Below are 18,551 nucleotides of genomic sequence, written 5' to 3'. Positions count from 1 at the left end.
AAGGTGCCCCCCCACAAACACACACACACACACACACACACACACACACACACACACACACACACACACACACATTAGCCTACTGCCTTCCCAACTACTTTGACACAAATTCTCCAATAAGTAATATAATAACACAACTAATCATGTGGCTTCCCTAAAAACTATAAATGGTTGACTGGTTATGTAGTTTGAGAGGAAATGTGCAAAAAAACAAACCAACAACTTACAGACACGTTGTGGGGGGCTTGGGGGCGCCGTCCACCATGCTCGCAGTGCTGGCATTGGTCCCGCCCCCTGGTTCGGACTGTCCAATAGGAACAGCGGGAGCACTCAGCTCGACCAATCAGCAACAACGGATGATAGTGAATGGAAGTTTAGTTTTTGAGTTTGGGATAGATCGAGGGAGAGATTAACGGAGAGGCTGAGCAAGAGAATGGGGAAATTAGTGGACAAAGTAAATTCAGGCTCTTAAATATCAACGCTTTACTTTCGCAAAAGACCGAAAACGCAGTTGAATAAGGCAAAACAAGAGCCCTCTCTCTCCCCCAAGTCTGTGTTGAGGACGGTGGCAGGTGTTCAGTTGAGGGAGACGCATCGCCTCAGTCAGCTCCCCAAGCCCCAACAGGGTGCTGGAGACGGAGAAAAACGGCTAAAACCCCGCTAACTGTAGCCAAGAACTCCCGTGAGTATGAACGGATAACGATAAAACATTTTTAAGTAACGGTTTCTTTCGTCGGATGGACTGTTTTTGGAGGACCGTTGAAGACTGGATGAAAAAGCGAAAGGCTCGTGTCGCAGTAGCAGCAGTGAGAGTAATATAACGTTACAGTCTCTGTAACGGCCGTTTGTTCAGTTCAAACACACTGTTACTTTGGCTTGTACTAGCTAACGTTAACTCTTCGCCGGTGAATGTACAGAAAAGAAAAGAAACTATCAGTTGTTGCTGAGAAACTTGTAATGCGTCTATGTTTTTTTTGTTGCTTTTTTGCTAACCTGTTGTGTCATTTTTCCGTGTAATCCGAGACCCAGCGCATTACGGCAAGTTAGCCTATCGGGTATCCGAGGCAAGAGCACCCCATTTGGAAGAGTGGTGAATACTCGACGACTTGTTTAGTTAACAGTTAATTAGGATTTCTAACTTTAGATAACAAGCGGCATCCCATCACGCTTCTCCATCACCACACTTGGGGGGGAATTAAAAGACTATCTGTGCAGTTTGTTTGCACTAAAAAAAAAAAAACAGGGGTATTAACAGTAACAATTACTGGATTGATTTTTAGAACACATACACACACACACACACACACACACACACACACACACACACACATTCAGGGAAAATTATGGATGGATAGTTTACGTTTTTTATTGCTTCTCTGTTATTACGACCACTCTCTAAACAGCTAAATGATCCGCGGGACAAATCCCCGGTAAAGACATTAAAACAAGCGTGGATTTGAGGTCGATGGCAGAGAATAAGCCGATAAATCTAAAACACTTAAATCTATTAATTCCTTGCTCTGATCAATCCGAAAATGAGGTATCACAGGACGCAGAAACACACGGACTCCGCCACAGCACTTAGAGATCACCGTGCCGTTACACCGTAAAGCCAGACACTAGTGAGGGGAAAGTATTTCTGTTGGTGAGGCGAACCCCCCTTCCTCATTCTCCCGCTGCCTGCTGAGTTTTGGACACCGGAGCTAGAGAGTCAAGATCGGGGAGCTTTCCGGCAGCGACAGCGGTGAACTCCCGTAGCTCTGAGCTTCGCTTCACCGGGAGCGCGGAGCCGAAACCCGTTTCTCTCTCCGCTCCGACTTCTTCCCACTCGTGCGCAGAGCAGAGAGAGAGAGTTGCAGCAGCAAAGCACAAGCGGACACTGACACTGCTGGTCCCCTCTCCCGCATGATTAAACCGGAAATTTGCTGCCCTACGAGGTCCCCGGAGCGTGTGGAGGGACCCGCAGCAGGGAGCCGGCAGAAGATGACGGGGATGGGGACAGGGACGGCCCGGAGTGGGAGCCGGTGTCAGCCTCTTTTTCTCCTGCTCCTCCTCGGCAGCAGCTGCCACATGTTGCACGGGCAAGGTAAGATCTTTACTCCCAGGAGTCCTGGGTTCAAATGTCAGATATTGCACTAAAGAATATTAATATTCATATATGTATTTAGATCTATTCCTACTGTTAGTATTTAAAGGGTGGCACTGTACTGTGCATTGTCTTAAAGCACTTACTGACAGACTCGTTTGTCACTGGGACCATGGTAAACAGGGGACAAGTGAGATGATGACTCCTAAACTGGAAACAAGGGTGTGATTTATAAGACCAAGTATAACTGCCTGCCTGTTTGGGATGTGTCCCTGCACGAGGGTAATACAAAGGGGGGTGTTTTTTAGGCCAACCACAAAGTTTTTCTGTAAATTAACTCAGGTTGATTGTGGGGGAGGTACCTTCTATAGTGCATGGATAAATTATTGTTATTGTTAGGATGCATAGATTGTAGGATGATGATTGTAGGATTAAGGTATTGAGGATGGGTATGGGGGGGGGATGGGGGTTACAGTTTCTAAGCATCGATAATCCCCCTCTCAGTCAATGACCTGCTTAACTACAGGTCTTAATTTGGCACAAACACATGCAGCTGCACATATTAATTGAACTTTGTTTAGCAGTGTTGACCCTTGTTGTGCTGCAGGTGTCTATATCAAGCCGTGTGACTTGTGGTTGCAGAACATTTATTCATTGTTGAATGAAGACGCATATGCTGATGTATCGATTCATGACCAAAGCTGTCTGTCGAAAATGTGTGTTTTGTTTTGTTTCCAGCTCTAGAGAGGAGGATGAAGAGAAATTGTGGATATTTGTGTTTTTGTGTGCATCTGTGTGTTTTTTGTATGTGTGCGTGTACCTCGCGGGATCATGTCAGAGTGCCAAAACAAAAGCACAGAAAAGGTCAGGCTGGTGTCGGCACACAGTTTTCTCTGGGTCACAGATGGCATGGCGTGCTGAATGAAAGGCTGAGACTTGGGGGTTATGTGGAGGAGGGGTCTTAGGAATGTCTGTGCATATATTTGTGTGTGTGTGTGTGTGTGTGTGTGTGTTAGAGGTGGGGGTGAGCTATTTGTGCGCATGGAGAATGTGTGTGCCGTTTAAGTGCAGGAAGGTAGAAGAGGAATGAGGAGGGAAAGAAAGTCAGGAGGGAGAGGGGAGTGGCAGGCAAAGTGGGTGAGAATAAGAAATGGAGGCGGGGGGGTAGAGAGGGAATGCGGCGCAACATGCTTGTCACTCAGAAAGCGGTGTCTGCAGTTCAATCGATGATGACGGTATGACAACACCTCTGTGTGTGTCAAAAGTTGCTCTCCTCTCCTTTCTTTCATCACACTCTCACTCTTCCCTCCTAGGTGTTGAGGAGGAGGTGGGAGACGGAGCGATGGTGTGGCTGCACAGTCAGCTCCTTTCGTTCTCCTTCTAATGTCAAGGTCTCAGCACCAGCACCCAAGTTACCACACCCCTCAGACACACCAACCTCTTCCAGCTGTCTTGGCTCAGGGGATGGGGGGGGTGCCCTGCTGCGAAATGTCTATACCTCAGGATGGCTGGCAGGAGTTGTGTTATATGCGTGTTTGCTGGGGTAGGGGGTGAATTAGAAATTAGTGAAACAGATGCAGGATGGGGTTGGTGGTGGTGGTGGAGAGGGGGCGGGGTTATTGATTTGATAAGCTGTGCCAGGCGGCCAATCGAAGGCTGCAGATTTTCCAGGTTCCGACCCCTCTATCCCCAGCATTTATTAGGACGTTTTATTTTAGGAGGAAAAGGATGAAATTCATGAGCCAAGGTTGATCCTCCTGATCTCTCCACGCCCCTCTCTCTCCCTCCTCCCCCTTCTGTCCCTCTCCCTTTCCCTCTCTCACTCTCTCTCCCTCGCTTTCCCTCAGTCAATCGATGCCCACACCCCTCCTCATAAATGTGAGGCTTTATATGAGCCAACTCTCGTCTCTGGGAGCACATTTAAATAAGCTCATCGATCTTTCATTTTAGAGTTTAAGTGACGGCAGCATTTTACTGTCTCTCTCCTTCTCTCCCCCCCTCTCATCTGCTCACCTCTCCACCCTCCCTTCTTTATTCATAACTTATTCCTCCGCCCCCCCACAGCCTCCCTGTCACTGAGTGGGTCCTGCTTCACAGCTGCTTGACTGATTCACATTTCCGGCACGATATAGACAGAGCCTCATTCCAGATACATTTATATTCTAACTGAGGTCAAGAATGGGTCACATTTAGTGTCTTTCAAAATGCAAATTATACTGTATATCACTAACAGAGTCTAGAATGTGTCATTATCTTGCCGACTGTTCATGATTTTCTGAAAATAGCCTTGTTGCATTTGACAGCCATGGAGATTTTCAACATCATTTTCAAACATTTTTAGAAACCCAAATCACAGAGGACCGAATAATAGTTATGCAAATGACATTAAAACATGAAAATGTTCAAAGTCAGAAGGGGTTCACATAACAACAGGGATATGGACCATTAGGTTTAAAATACATGAAGAATGATTTTGTCCAAGTTGCTGATGTGGATAATGATAATGGTTGATAAGTAGCCAAAATGTAATGGAAAAATACTGTTGGTTGTCATGATTGCTAACCTTGCCCAAGGTAAATGCCTTAAAATGTGGCTCGAGCAGCCCAGCTGTAAAACCATTGCACTTCTTTCTTGTCTGAAAAAGAAATCGCAGGTCACAATCTTTAGCGCTCGTACTAAAGTTTAGTTTCTTTCCATGAATTAAGAAGTTTTCTTCTGCTTCAACTAGGCCAAGCAGGACTTGCAAGACTTGCATCACTATGCTGACCCACTTAGTGGATCTATCAGTGTGATTAGGCTTGATATGACGCATGTCATTGGCTCAACCAAGCCAGAGCTTGATGCTGATTTGACCAATTGGCATGCGTAAGTGAATTGAGGTCACTGACAGGACATTTAGATGGTGGGCTGTGGGCTGGAAGAGTTCTGAGCATGATGTCAAAACCCAAATCAAATAGACTAGCATGCAGCTTTACACATGTGCACACATACATACACACAACATCCTTCTCTCTCATCAGTGTCAAACAGTTAACGCACACGTGCAAATTTGCTTAACCATGTTGTAATGAGGAGAGGGTAAATGAGAAGCCTTGTCTAACCGATTATCATCCTCCACGCTGCACAACCATACCATGACTTTTCTACCTCTCTCACACTTGTGAATCTTATGTCTGTCTTCACATTTACATTACGTGCAGCGTTTGCTCGCAGGTCATAAAAAAACAATATTTTTAGAACAGTGAAGCAATTTGTATAAAAGGCGGTTTGACACCAGAAGTATTGTAGCACGCTCCATTACTTCAGCATGCCACCTTAGGATTTTGATGTATTTTAAACTCTACTGCTTGTTACAAAACAGTTATACACATGTTCTGTCTTTGCCCACAGACACAAATTTTATCCCACATTTAAGTAGTTTCAATTTTGGAGGCCTCAGGAGAGACTTTGCTGTCTGATGGATTGTGTGTGTGTGTGTGTGTGTGTGTGTGTGTGTGTGTGTGTGTGTGTGTGTGTGTGTGTGCACGTGTATTAGAGAAGGAGAGCAAGCAGTTGAGTTGAAGACAGTGCAAATGTGTGTGTGAGAGTGCGTGACAGACGTCAGATTTGTCGGGTCTAAGAGGAAGTGAGGTCCCTGGTCGACTCCCTTATTTCCTGTCTGTCAGGAGGAACAAATCACCACACTTCCACAGCCACCTGACACGTTATGTGCTGTGAGTGTACGTGTCTGTGTGTTTGGGAGGGAGCGAGATGTGTGTGTCTGCCTATCTATGTGTGCAGACTACATACAGTATGTATTGCTGGCGTGTGTGTGTGTGTGTGCGTCAGGTTGATGCCTACCCTCTATCAGTCCTAAGTGTTCTCACAACAGAAGAAGTGGCAGCTATAGAGAAGCAGCCGGAATCTCTTGATGGAAAATATTCACGTGTGTGTGCGTGTGTGTGTGTGTGTGTGTGTGTGTGTGTGTGTGTGTGTGTGTGTGTGTGCGTGTGTGCGTGACAAGCTGTCACTGAGGTAATTATTAAGAGGTCAGTTGGATCATGCTTCCCACTCCATCAGTGTCACTACGAGTGGTCAGTTTAAAGCACAAAATATTAAATATAAGGTTAAGGTATAATTGCCAAAAGCTTTATGTGTGTTTTAAATGTCTACACACGTGTGTTTCTGCCCAGTCAGAATGGTTTCCCATCTTCCTTTATAAGAGTTCTCCTCAAAAACATCCCTCAGAGCTTTGAAATATGAGCCTTGTGGGATACACTCTGGTCTCCTTCTGCCTTCCTCTCTGTCTTGCTTCTTTTTGCTCTTCATTTTTTTGTATTTGTCCTTAAGGTATTGCTCCTCTTCTTTTTGGTTTCTCATTCTGTCTTTCCTCCTTGTTTCCCCATAAGGGACCAAATAATCTATTACTGCAGGCCACACAGGTGGAATGGAGGCTGTTTTGCTGTTTAGGCCTTGGTGTTTATTATGTGAGATAGGGGGAGGAGGTTGCTATTGATCTGCTGTCTGTACGTGTGTGAGCAGCGAGGGAGGCGGTATAGCACAAAAGCTTATCTTGTACTTTTCAAGATGGTCCTACAGCGAGACACCGAAATAAAGCAGAACGCTTGCAAAAACATGAACTTATTGATTGACTGAACTGTAAGACATCACTAAGAAAAAGACAGACACTTATCGAGATTGGCAGACAAACATAATGATAGGAGAGATAAATGCATGTGTTCACACAGATTTCCAACTATTGTTTGTTAACTGAAGTGTAGGCAAAGTTAAAATCCATGATGTCGGCATATAGTGGCTCCACTTAGACTGTTAGGCCGGCTTCACACTGGCTGCGTGGTGTGAGCGTATCAGCTGTACGGCATGTCCGTTTTTATTTTGGCTATGTTAACAGGTTAGAGCTTTCACACTGCCTGCGTGACACGCACGTCAGAAAATGCGTGCATGCTAGAAATAGGACAGACGCCTATTTTTCATGGAAGCGTTTCCAGGCAAAATAGAATACAAAAACATGTTTATATGTCATTTTGACACAAATACATATTAATAAATGACATTTTGATGTTTGAAAGTCTCTAGGTTTTGACATAAATGCAGATATAAATGTAATTTAAAAAAAAATTATCGATTTTCAAATATTGCACCTGTCAAAACAGAACGAAATATCCTGTAGCCTATTTTGCCGTCAATACTGCCGACGTTGTCTTTGCTGTAATCAAATCAGTATATATTTATGTTTAACATGAAGTATACTACTGCTTGAGTGCATTTTATCAATGGGAAACATACATGCGTACACGCAGCCGCCACGCAACTGACATGCAACAGAAACGCCACGCTCACGCCACGCTCACGCCACGCTCACGCCACGCTCACGCCACGCAGCCAGTGTGAGGCCGGCCTTATTAAATTAACACTTGCAACAGAAATGAGTGGCCACCTGTAATTAGGTTTAGTCTCGTATATGTCACTCTTTGACATTCATGGCGGGATTTGTATTGAGCTGAACTGTTAGTTGATCGACAAAAGTTAATCAGCAACTATTTTAATAATTGTGTTATTAATAATCGAGTCATTTTGTTAAAAAAAAGACGTTTTCTAGTTTTGGCTTCTAAAATGTAAAGGTGTGCTACTTTTCTCTGTATTTTATACATTATACTTTTTTTTTTCTTTTTGGAGGAACAGGCAGCTCTGAACAGCTTTGGTGAAGTGCATAGAAGAACCAAATCAATTCACTTATTGAAAGAGGTCTGAACCTGAAAACAATATTGTGTTTTGTAATCTGGAACATCTGACCTTTGGCTTTAATGTTAAATACTTACATACATCTTGAAATGTTGAATTAAAGAAGATGGTGACCTACAAATGCAGGTTTTGTGCAGCTTGCCTAAGGGCTATCGCTGCATGCAAAAGTAATAAAGTAATAATTTATTGTTTGAATTAGCTAAATAGGGATCTTATAAAGACTGAGTCAGGAATAGTTAACACAAGACTTTCTAGCTGTTGCTGCACAGTTACACTAATTTAATAAGACCTCTGGCTATTGTGATAGCAGAATGGCTACAGAAAGTTATAGAAAAGTTGTTTTCACTGTAGGGAAGTGACAGTGTGCTTGCCTAGCAGCCTTCTTAATTACCACTGACTGCAGTTAATACACGATCTGCTGCACTTGCACCTTTATGGAAATAGAACACATTTACTCAAAATACATGTTTGCATATACTGCAAAGTTTTCTCAATTACATTAGCACAAGGTATATTAAAATCCAACTGAAAAACAGCATAAATATCTGCTCTGTTACTTGTCCTGTGTTCTTTGAGAAAAAAAAAGGAAAAAAAAAAAACGAAAAGGGAGAAATTTACATTTTATATTTTTTGATTTCATGATGGCGCCCCCTAGTTTTGCATACATCTATCCATCTACATACTGTAGCTGGATAGATGTATGCGCCGTGCACAATTAAGCAGACCTACAATAACATCAGTAAAGCAGGTCCACCTAAAAGATATGGTTGGCTGCTGAGTAACTTTGTATTATATAGGAAGCCTTTCTTTGACTTCTTATTTACATACAATCCTACAAACATCTGTCAACACGTCTTTCGATATCTGTCAATACACACCTGTTAATATATAATAATACAAGTGCATGTGTATAACTAAATATAGATTCTAAGGTAATCAAATGTGCAAATTCTATGAAAAGAGAAGCACCCAAAAACCTTGACCAGCAAGCCTTCATTGATTTTTGTAACATTTTCTGTGGATTTAAATTTTTAAATGTTAACTGTTCTCAAGACTGTTCCTGCTTGAGACCTTTAGACATCTTTTTGATAAAAATAAATGCAACGAAACCAAAAGTGCAGTTAAAAAAAATAAAGCACAGTCAAAAAACCCTGTCAAATGTGAAATAGGTATAGCATATGTATATTTAAAAATGTCAAACAAAACATGCACACTGACACAACAGATCCTTGTTCGCGAGAATATATATATATATTTTTTTTTATCTCACATCACTGCTTTGTTCTTTGTTTTTGAGATAACCCATATGTGATGAATAGTAATGTCTTTTTCTCAGTATTTTTGGTGTTTTGAAATATGCTGCAGCCAGAGGAAGATGAGACAACAACTAAATAAAACCAAGAGCTACTGTGACAGTTTCATCACATGCAGTAAATTGTATGGGGCTTAATGGTATTAAGAACTTTGAACCCAGTGATAGCAATAAGCACTGCAAAGTTGTCTACAGCTGAATGGCACTATAAAGGACCGCAGGCAGCTGCATGAAGATTAAACTCTAATCAAGGCAATAATTACATGCATTCCACATGTGGAAAAATGTTTGTGAAATTTACTTTGCCCCAAATACTACAGGATGTTTACTGTATGCTCCATGGTTATATAAAACATGACTCTGTGACATGTTTACCACCATATTTCTCAAGAAAAACATACCCATGATAGAACTTCATTTACTGACTTACTTTTCCAAGCCTTCCTTTCCTTCCACCCCAAGGTCACGCTTAGACCACTTAGTATAGTTAGACAGATGCACATGTTATCAAGAATAGTTAGTTATATTAGTAATACTCAGTAATATTTGTGTGCAACAATTGCATTTTATGATTGCTCGAAATAGAGATTCATGAGAAACCACTCCAAGTACGTTTGGCTTAGAGTGAGAGTTTTGCTTTTTTATATCCTTCATCAACATTATTGAACTATTCCTGTGCTATAGTATCTTAAGTGTGCTGCTTTTAAACGAAAATCATTTTCATCAGACCTCAGTAAAAGGCTATCGCAACATCTTTTCTTTTTTTGCATAAACTTGCTTGCCACAACCGTTTATCGTCTGTCTGAAACAGGAAAGTCAGGTTAACAACGAGCACCACAACACCAAACTGTCGCAATCATGTGATGGTTTTGCATTGGATTAAATGGTGGGGTGGAGCTGAGATTGTGAGCAATATGTCCCTAAATGAAACTGAATAGTTACACTTCATGAGTACACAGACATCAGCAAGTGTTGCACACAAACTGATTTCACACACAGCAAGCTACACACACGTAAAGGAATTTACTTTGTAATTAGTATCCCTCCAGTCAGCGACAGCCTATATTACTGCAGATATGAGAGTCAAAGTGTTGCATGCTGTGCCTAAGTGTTTCCTGAAAGAGCTTAGTTATAATATACATACATACTGTATTGCATATGAGCAATTCGGGCTGGGCGATGTGGCCTAAAAAAAATAAAATCCAATTGATCAATTGATTCTTTCACAAAAAAATTTGATTTACGATTTAAATCACTTTGTTTCCCCCCTACTTAAAATCAATCTGCATATGACAAAGAAATTGTTCAAAACAGTTATTTTGTTTTGACTTATACATACACACACACACACACACACACACACACACACACACACACACACACACACACAGCCTACACATGGGGCATGTATACCATTATGATTATTCATGCCAATTTTGTGGAAATATATATTGGTTTGAGTTTTTTCCCTACCATTGTTTTGGGGGGGGGGGCCTGCCTGAAAGTGACAAAAATTATATAATTATGCTATATACCGGTGCGCTGCATAGTGCTCCGTCTGGTGCTCCGTCTGGTCAGCGGTAGTTGGTGGTTCAGTTATCCGAGAATAGGTGACTGTGAGCCGGGTACAGAGCCCCGCGAGCTGTCATTTCGGCGGAGATTGCGGTTAAGTAAGTAATGAAACGACTAGTTAAGAATGTCGCTGCCATGTTGTTTGTGTGCGCAGTTCCATTCGGAACTACGGGAGCCCAGAGGGGAGCGTTGGCGGATGTTAAGGAGAAAACCGATTTTCATTTAAACAAATCGATGTTAACTACACATTTGAGTTAATCGATAAAATATATAAAACATACGTGGGGTACTATATTAATACGTGTAGAAATAATAATCAGAGGTTTATTCATAACATATATTATTTACATGCCCTCTGTTTCTGAAAATATTTTGACAGTTTATGTATTTTATGACATTTTACCCACAAATTACAGTCCATCCACTGTATGGAGCGAATATTTAGTACAGGAGTACTGACTCAGCTTTAAAATGGTTTAAAATTTGGATTTATGGAATCCCAAAAGGTAGCATTTTTTACGCAGAAAAATCACAGATGTCAGGTTCCTGTGACATACACAAGGCAATCTAGGAACAGATTCCTATTTACAGGAACAACTGGTGGAAATAAAATTGCAGGTGGCTGGAGATACATCAGAGAGACATTCTCTCTCTCTCTCTCTCTCTCTCTCTCTCTCTCTCTCTCTCTCTCTCTCCTTAACACCTGGGTAATTCCTTTAAAACCCCAGCCTTGTACTGCCAGTCATTTAGTGGAGGAACTCGATTAGTGAAAGGCTCAGGAGCAGTCTCACAGCAGGGTGAAGAAAGGTACCCTCTTTCCTACATTGAGAATGTTTCAGGCGTTATTTGGATTCAAACTGACAACCTTCCAGTGGATCATACCCCATCTGGTCTCTCTTTGTGTCTCACTTTTCCCCTTTGCTTTCTGTGTGGCTATAGTCATTTGTTTACCGTGACATTCGCAGGGTGTGGAGTGATATAGAGTGAAGATTGTTCAGTGGAAAAACATCAGTGTGTCCTCCCCCTCCCTCCCAGTGCTCCCCATATCAAATGCACCTGGCTGAGGCTGAGGCTCTCTATTTGTTTGTGTGTTTTTGTTATGTTTTCATTGTGGTGGTGCCATCAAGCTATTTGAATGGGATCTTTGCATAGTGAATCGCCAGTCACGGAATATTACTGAGGTCAGGCTGGGTTGAGTAGAAGTGCGGGAGTGTACATCGCTGTGTGTGTATTACTGTAGAGCAGCATGATTTACTTGTTCAGTCCAAGGACTTAAAACCTGCTGCAGGTGTGTGTTCTCAGCCTGATGCGTTTGATCTGCCACAGGTGTTTGAGAGGGTGGCTGTGTGTGTGTGTGTGTGTGTGTGTGTGTCTGTGTATGGTGATTTATGCTATAGGCTCTGATCTTAAAAGACCCTTTTTGATCTCATCCAGAAATAGACAGGAAGTACTGTATATGTGTGTGTGTGTGTGTGTGTGTGTGTGTGTGTGTGTGTGTGTCTGGCCAGAGGTTTTTAGCTTAGTCCTTTGATCCAAGCTAGAGGAGGGCATACCTCTGTGAGGAGCCAGCCAGCAGTATGGACACTTGGCTTGCGCTCCTGAAGTGTGTGTGTGTGTGTGTGTGTGTGTGTGTGTGTGTGTGTGTGTGTGTGTGTGTGTGTGTGTGTGTTTGCAGGAGAGTGTATATGGCCAGAATCAGAAAGTGGTGACTTTAAAAAAAGAAGTGGTGGCTTATTGGACTGTGCGAACACAGCGTCCCTCTTTCATTCCTTCAACCAGCTTCTTGAAAAGTAGGCGTAGTGATGTGTGCACATATCCAAAAACCTGTTGATATCCAACTCTTTGATAATGTTTAAAAGTAGCTGTGTTTCTCCTTCTAATCGGGTGTCCAGCCTCGCAAACTGTTGGCTGGTTGGTTTGTGTACAGAAACCATAGCAACGCACAGAGCCGACCATAAGCCTGCGGTACAAACCCAGATTGAGACGCATGTGAATACGCTGTATACATGTCCAAAGAATGCCTCTAAAACCTGAATAATACCGGAATATCCCACATGTCTTAATCGGAAAATGCTATATTCGGAAAAAGGCTTTATTCAGAACATCCAACCGGAATATGCTGTTTACATGACCTGTATCAAATTCGGAATATTGTCATATCCGGAATAATAGTGGAATATTGGTGTGCATGTAATCGTACTCAGTGATACGCTGTCTGAACTTTCCTCAGTTTCCAGACTGATGGCCAGTTTTTGGCTCTGCCTTTGAAAGTGGCTGTTATCAAAAATGGCTTGAGGAACATAATTACTTTTTTGAATGGTTAAGTGATACACACAAAGGAGGGCCCCGACTATAAAATTCACAAAAACAAAAAAGCCTTTCAGAAGCAGGCACTTCAACAGTGGCACATTTTCTTTCCATTTCCTGTAAATAAACGTTGATGCGATTATATCTCCCTGTCTGTCTCGACTCAGATTGACATCCTGTAAGGAATTGGAAGTGCTGCACTGGTAGCTCATTTCCAAGGTAACATTATATATCCACTCTCTTTGCACAGTAGCATATAGCATAGTGTCAAAAAAACAGAATATCGACGAGATTGAGAATTTACATTAATTCTTCTTTCTTTTCTTTTTTTTTAACCACCTTCTCAGTTACACCCCAAATCAGATCTGTGGTTTAAGTCATTACAGTGGTGCTGCAGTTGTAATTTTACATGTACACCCCAGTGCATTAATTCCATCTCTAGAGTTTCAGGCAGGGATAAGAGGCTTTTTGCAAACATTAAGTATTGCATTAGTGCTGGCAGAGCACTGAAGTTGTGCACACCATCAACTGTATGACCTGACTCTTATAATCAGTAATCATATTCGAACAAACCCCAATCGCGTTTTGTCAAGATAATAAGGGAAATCTTGACCGGCTCTCAGTTAGTTTTGGATCATTACTGTATCTTGAGGCTGGTGGTTATGCTGGCTGTACGGTTAGGCTTTACTTTTACCTGCTAGTCTTCTCCCTTCACAACACCAGCCTGTTCTACTTACGCGTTGTGCTGGTGTGTTCTGCTCTGTGTAATGGGCTGTTCAAAATATACGGACTCAAAAGCAGGGACAATGATAGGCTGCTACTCATTGTGAATGGGACCTGGCGTTGCAGCCTGGCCCCCGTGCTGACCTACTGTAAAGATATTAAAAAGCCCAGCAGCACTTCAGGAGAGGCTATTCAGTACTTGGGGAAACAAACTGCGCAACAGGAAAAAAGTGTAGTACCGCAGCTACATCAGAAAAAAGAAACTGTAACTCTTGGTTTTGTTCAGCTACACGTTTGTGATATCTGGCATACAAAGTGTAAAAGGTTACAATGGGCAAAGCATTGAAAATGGATCAGCGTTTATGTATAACCAATTTTGCACATCAGCTGCCTGGTTTGGTCCCAGATTAAATGAAATGTCCATGTGCAGTATTATATGCTCTAAAAGACCAAATACATGGTCTCATGGCTTGTAGATTTTGTTTCATCTTCACTCAGGGAAACAGCCTCCGTAGCTGTCTGTTCATCAGCCCGGGCATTTGAGGTGCTACTAGAAACAGGAAATCAGTGGGCTCAGTTTTCCACAACCCATGTGGAATTTTACTAATTTGGATTAAGAGTTAATTTGTGAAATGCTACCTTTTTAAAGGAAAGTGTACATGAGCCTTCAATATTAGTTTAAAGTAATGTATCAGTGTTTTTGACGATGACCAGCACGGCACTTTTAAATAGTGTAAATTGAGTAGTTTTTATCTCCCTTATGTGCATGTATTTTTCCTATGTGCTGAAATCAGTGTTTTGACTGACATGTGGTTGATCCTGATCAGAATGAATTGATTCCTTTAACAAGAGAGTAAAAGCTGCTGTTGATTGATGGATGAGGAAACAGATGGATTAGTTTGCCGACATCGCCTTTTTTACGTGAGCCGATCCCCGCCCTGGCGACACGATGCGGGGGACGTTGGGGCACACTGAGGACAGTCGGCCCAGGTTGACAGCTGCACCTGGAGCAGGGGCCCCCGCTCCCTCCCCGCGGGTAGAGAGCTGGGCGCAGCAAGGGTTATTGAGGTAAAAGTTGCATCAAATCCGCCTTGGTTGTTCACACTGCGGCCACATTGAAAAAAATCAGATCTGGGTCTGATTCAGGACCACATATGGAAGGGATCTGGAATCAGATCTGGGCTAGATTTGAGTGTTCACACTACTTCTGAAGAAGTCTGACCTGGTCACTTGACGGATTTGGGCCACTTTTGCCTGCAGTCTGAACATAGCCTAAGATACTTAGTCAAGACAGAGTAAGTGAGTTCCTTAAAGAGAAAGACTAAGAAGAGAGAAAATAGTTTGTCGGTTAATGGACTCACTTTATCTATTTCCTACTTTACCATTCTTGTAATTCCCCTCTTGCTCGCTTGATCCCTCTCTCCAATCATATCCCTCCCTGCGTTACATCTTTCTCTGCTTTCTACCACTTATTTCTCTCCTCCTCTCTCTGTAATTGGGAAGGGGCGGTGCACATGTATTCATCTCATTAAGTGCACAAACACAAACACGCACCGGTCTCACAGACATTTTGTTATCCTTTTGTAAAATTATTGTTTGTGTGTGGATTGAATCTCAAATAATCTCTTGTAAGAATTCACTTTATCTTGTGAATGTGGGAATAGAAAGAGAGAAAGGCAAATACATGACAATAAAATGAAAGCATTCAAGCGAAAGAGAGAAATGAATTATCCTGTTTGCCTGTTGATGCAAACCCATCAGTAGGACCCTGTGCCGTGCTGCAGGAGAGTTTGTGAGCATACCAGGACGCACGCATACACACACACACACACACACACACACACACACACACACACACACACACACACACACACACACACAGTCCCTAGCCCCTTACCCTAACCTTAACCATCACAACTAAATGCCTAACCTTAACCTTTACCCTCACCCTGACCATAACCTAATTATATCCCTAATCCTAAAACCAAGTCTTAACCCTCAAACAGCTCTTTATACTTGTGGGGTCCAGCATTTTGGCCCCACAAAGCTGTAGTTGTGTTTGACTCAGCAGAATGCTCACCACAGTCAACAATGCCACTCAGTGTTTTCTTTTGAGTTTTCAACCTGTCACCACATCAGTCCACTGGGCTTGACATTTATCTCTAGACTAAACTAGTATTAAAATAAATGATGACATCATTATGAACTATAGAGTAGAAATATCAGAAAAACCTGCAGTATTGAATTACACACAGGCTAAATATTTATAACATGTAGTGTATATATATTTTGTTGCTATACATTGGTACTTTAGTTTGATAATGCAGAAGTTTACTTCCAGCGTATTCACGCAGGCCCTCACTAGATTACACCATGCATCTTGTGCTGCTTTCACATGACAGCAAATAAAACAATATTTAATGAATTTTGCATTTAATTACCTTCTCTTATGAAAAAGGACATGAAATTGATCAAATTGATCACTTTAGAGACAAAAGACTTCAAATGAGCCAGTTGAAGCGGCAGGAGCATTTTTTGAATGATGATACTGAGAATGACTTTGTTCTCCAGTAGAAGTGGGCAGAGAGCTGGGTTGATGTTGTTTGATCTGTATGGACGCTACTGAATGGTCTTTAAGTTTATAGTGCAGTCAATTTCACTACGACGATTATTAGCCAAAATCAATTGTGTTCTGTAAAGAATTTACAGCCTCACAAAGAGGGGGAGTTACTTGCTTTTTTAAATTTCAAATAAGCTTTAGGCCGGCTACACACTGGCTGCGTGGCATGAGCGTGGCGTTTCTGTTGCGTGTCAGCTGCGTGGATTTTTCCATGTCTTTACACACCAGAAACGTGTCTGACGCGGCGCTGTTGCTGCTAGCCTTGTCTGTACACATGTATGTTTACCATTGATAAACACCATGTTAAACATAAATATATACTGATTTGATTACAGCAAAGACAACGTCGGCAGTATTGACGGCAAAATAGGCTACAGGATATTTCGTTCTGTATTGACAGGTGCAATATTTGAAATTCTTTTTTTTATTACATTTATATCTGCATTTATGTCAAAACCTAGAGACTTTGAAACATCAACATGTCATTTATTAATATGTATTCGTGTCAAAATGACATATAAACATCTTTTCCTATTCTATATTGCCTGGAAACGCTTCCAACACGCTTGAAAAAAAGGCGTCGGTCCTATTTCTAGCATGCACGCGTTTTCGGCGAGGCTCGAGCCGCGCCTGAGACGTGCGTGTCACCCAGGCAGTGTGTAAGCTCTAACCTGTTAACATGGGAGCCAAAATAAAAATGGACACGCTGCGCAGCTGACACGCTCACACCACGCAGCCAGTGTGTAGTCGGTAGCCAGTATTTTACCTTGTCACAGTTTAATAACGACAGTTCGGTGGGTAAATAGGACATACATAGAAGCTCAAAATCCCATTGATACCCCTTTCCTCTGCAAATCTCACATTTTGAAACCGCCGCTGAAAACGGGCGAATCTGAACAAAGCTAAAAGTTGACGTAAGCATCTCAACTCCTAGTCTTTGTCACGCCCCAACATTTGCATAGGCTACACCACTGACCTGAGGTCAGCTTAGTCTACTGAATCTAGCTAGGTCATGCAGATCTCCAGAGGTCCGCTATTTAATTACTAAATTCACTTCTGAGACTATTTTATGCGAGAAATCAACTATGTAGAGGTCAAATATGGGCCGTTTTACGAAAATTGATGGCTAATTACAAATTTTGTCCGATTGTGTGTCTCAGGGACAGTAGCAGCTAACGAAATCCCTAATGTTCACAAAAATGCATTAAATTGAAATCGGACACCATTGTTAGTTTTATAAGACCTTGGGGTAGATGTTATATAAGTGGCGGGATGAAATTCAACCTGTAAATATACTCTAGTTATGCCGGCAGCTGGCAGCCAGCCCCGAGCCAGCCCCGAGCCCCGGTAGTCCAGTAACCGAGAAACGGTGACTTTAACTGGGTATGGAGGTTGCCGTTTTCTCGTCAGACTGTGTGGAGCTCCTAAAGTTCGACACGTCTTACCAAATTTGCAATTAGCCATCAATTTTCATAAAACGGCCCATATTTGAGCTTTATATAGTTGATTTCTCGCATAAAAATGTCTCAGAAGTGAATTTAATGACGAAATAGCAGACAAACAATGTATAACTTTGCAGTGTCTGAAATATGAGACCTGCTGTCTAGTCGCCAATGGATGTGTATGTGGTTCGCTCAAACCAATCAGCGCGCAGCTCATCTAAATATTCATGAGCATACCATATTTGGAAGAAAAGCTCTTTTTACAAATAGGGCCATATTCACAGGGTAGTTAAGGACCAATGAAATAGCATTTGAGCAATTTTCAGCCCAACCAATGTTACATACCCTATTAGGAGACCTTAAGGAACAGTGTGAAATACCCTATATAATCATTCTATCACCCCTTTAATTGAATACTTTTTTTTTTGGTTGTTGATGCAACAGAAATTTGAAAAGGTTACAATAAATGATGGGAACCTTTGATTGAGTAAAACATTTTTACAATTAAAGCAAGCTATAGTGCGTAGTTGTTTATCGTGTTTTAAGCCCCCAACGTCTAGGATTAGGCAATGGTTATGGTTATGGTTATGGTTATGTGGTGTCTTTATTGTCAGCATGTAAATGTACCCTGATATGGCTAACTAAAACATCCTTTTAAATCACTTAGTAAATGAATAGGCAACAGACAGTTATGTTTTAATATACATCAAGTTAGTGTAGTTGTTGCCAAAGTGCACTGATGTTATT

At 41.9% G+C, this 18,551-nt stretch overlaps 1 protein-coding gene across 1 annotated transcript in view; it reads left to right on the top strand.

Moving 5' to 3' along the window:
• The first annotated feature begins 364 nt into the window (after positions 1-364).
• Positions 365-18,551, top strand: part of sdk1a (sidekick cell adhesion molecule 1a) — a 252,960-nt gene continuing 234,773 nt past the window's right edge. Inside the window, 1 exon segment of the mRNA XM_078276505.1 lies at positions 365-2,086. Within this exon segment, the coding sequence (XP_078132631.1) occupies positions 1,906-2,086 (181 nt within the window). The 5' untranslated portion in view covers positions 365-1,905.

This window comes from Sander vitreus, chromosome 2 (assembly GCF_031162955.1).
Source record: "Sander vitreus isolate 19-12246 chromosome 2, sanVit1, whole genome shotgun sequence".
NCBI classification, from domain to species: domain Eukaryota; kingdom Metazoa; phylum Chordata; class Actinopteri; order Perciformes; family Percidae; genus Sander; species Sander vitreus.
The sequence above is the reverse complement of the archived record's forward strand: the minus strand, read 5'-3'. Positions and strand labels throughout refer to the sequence as shown.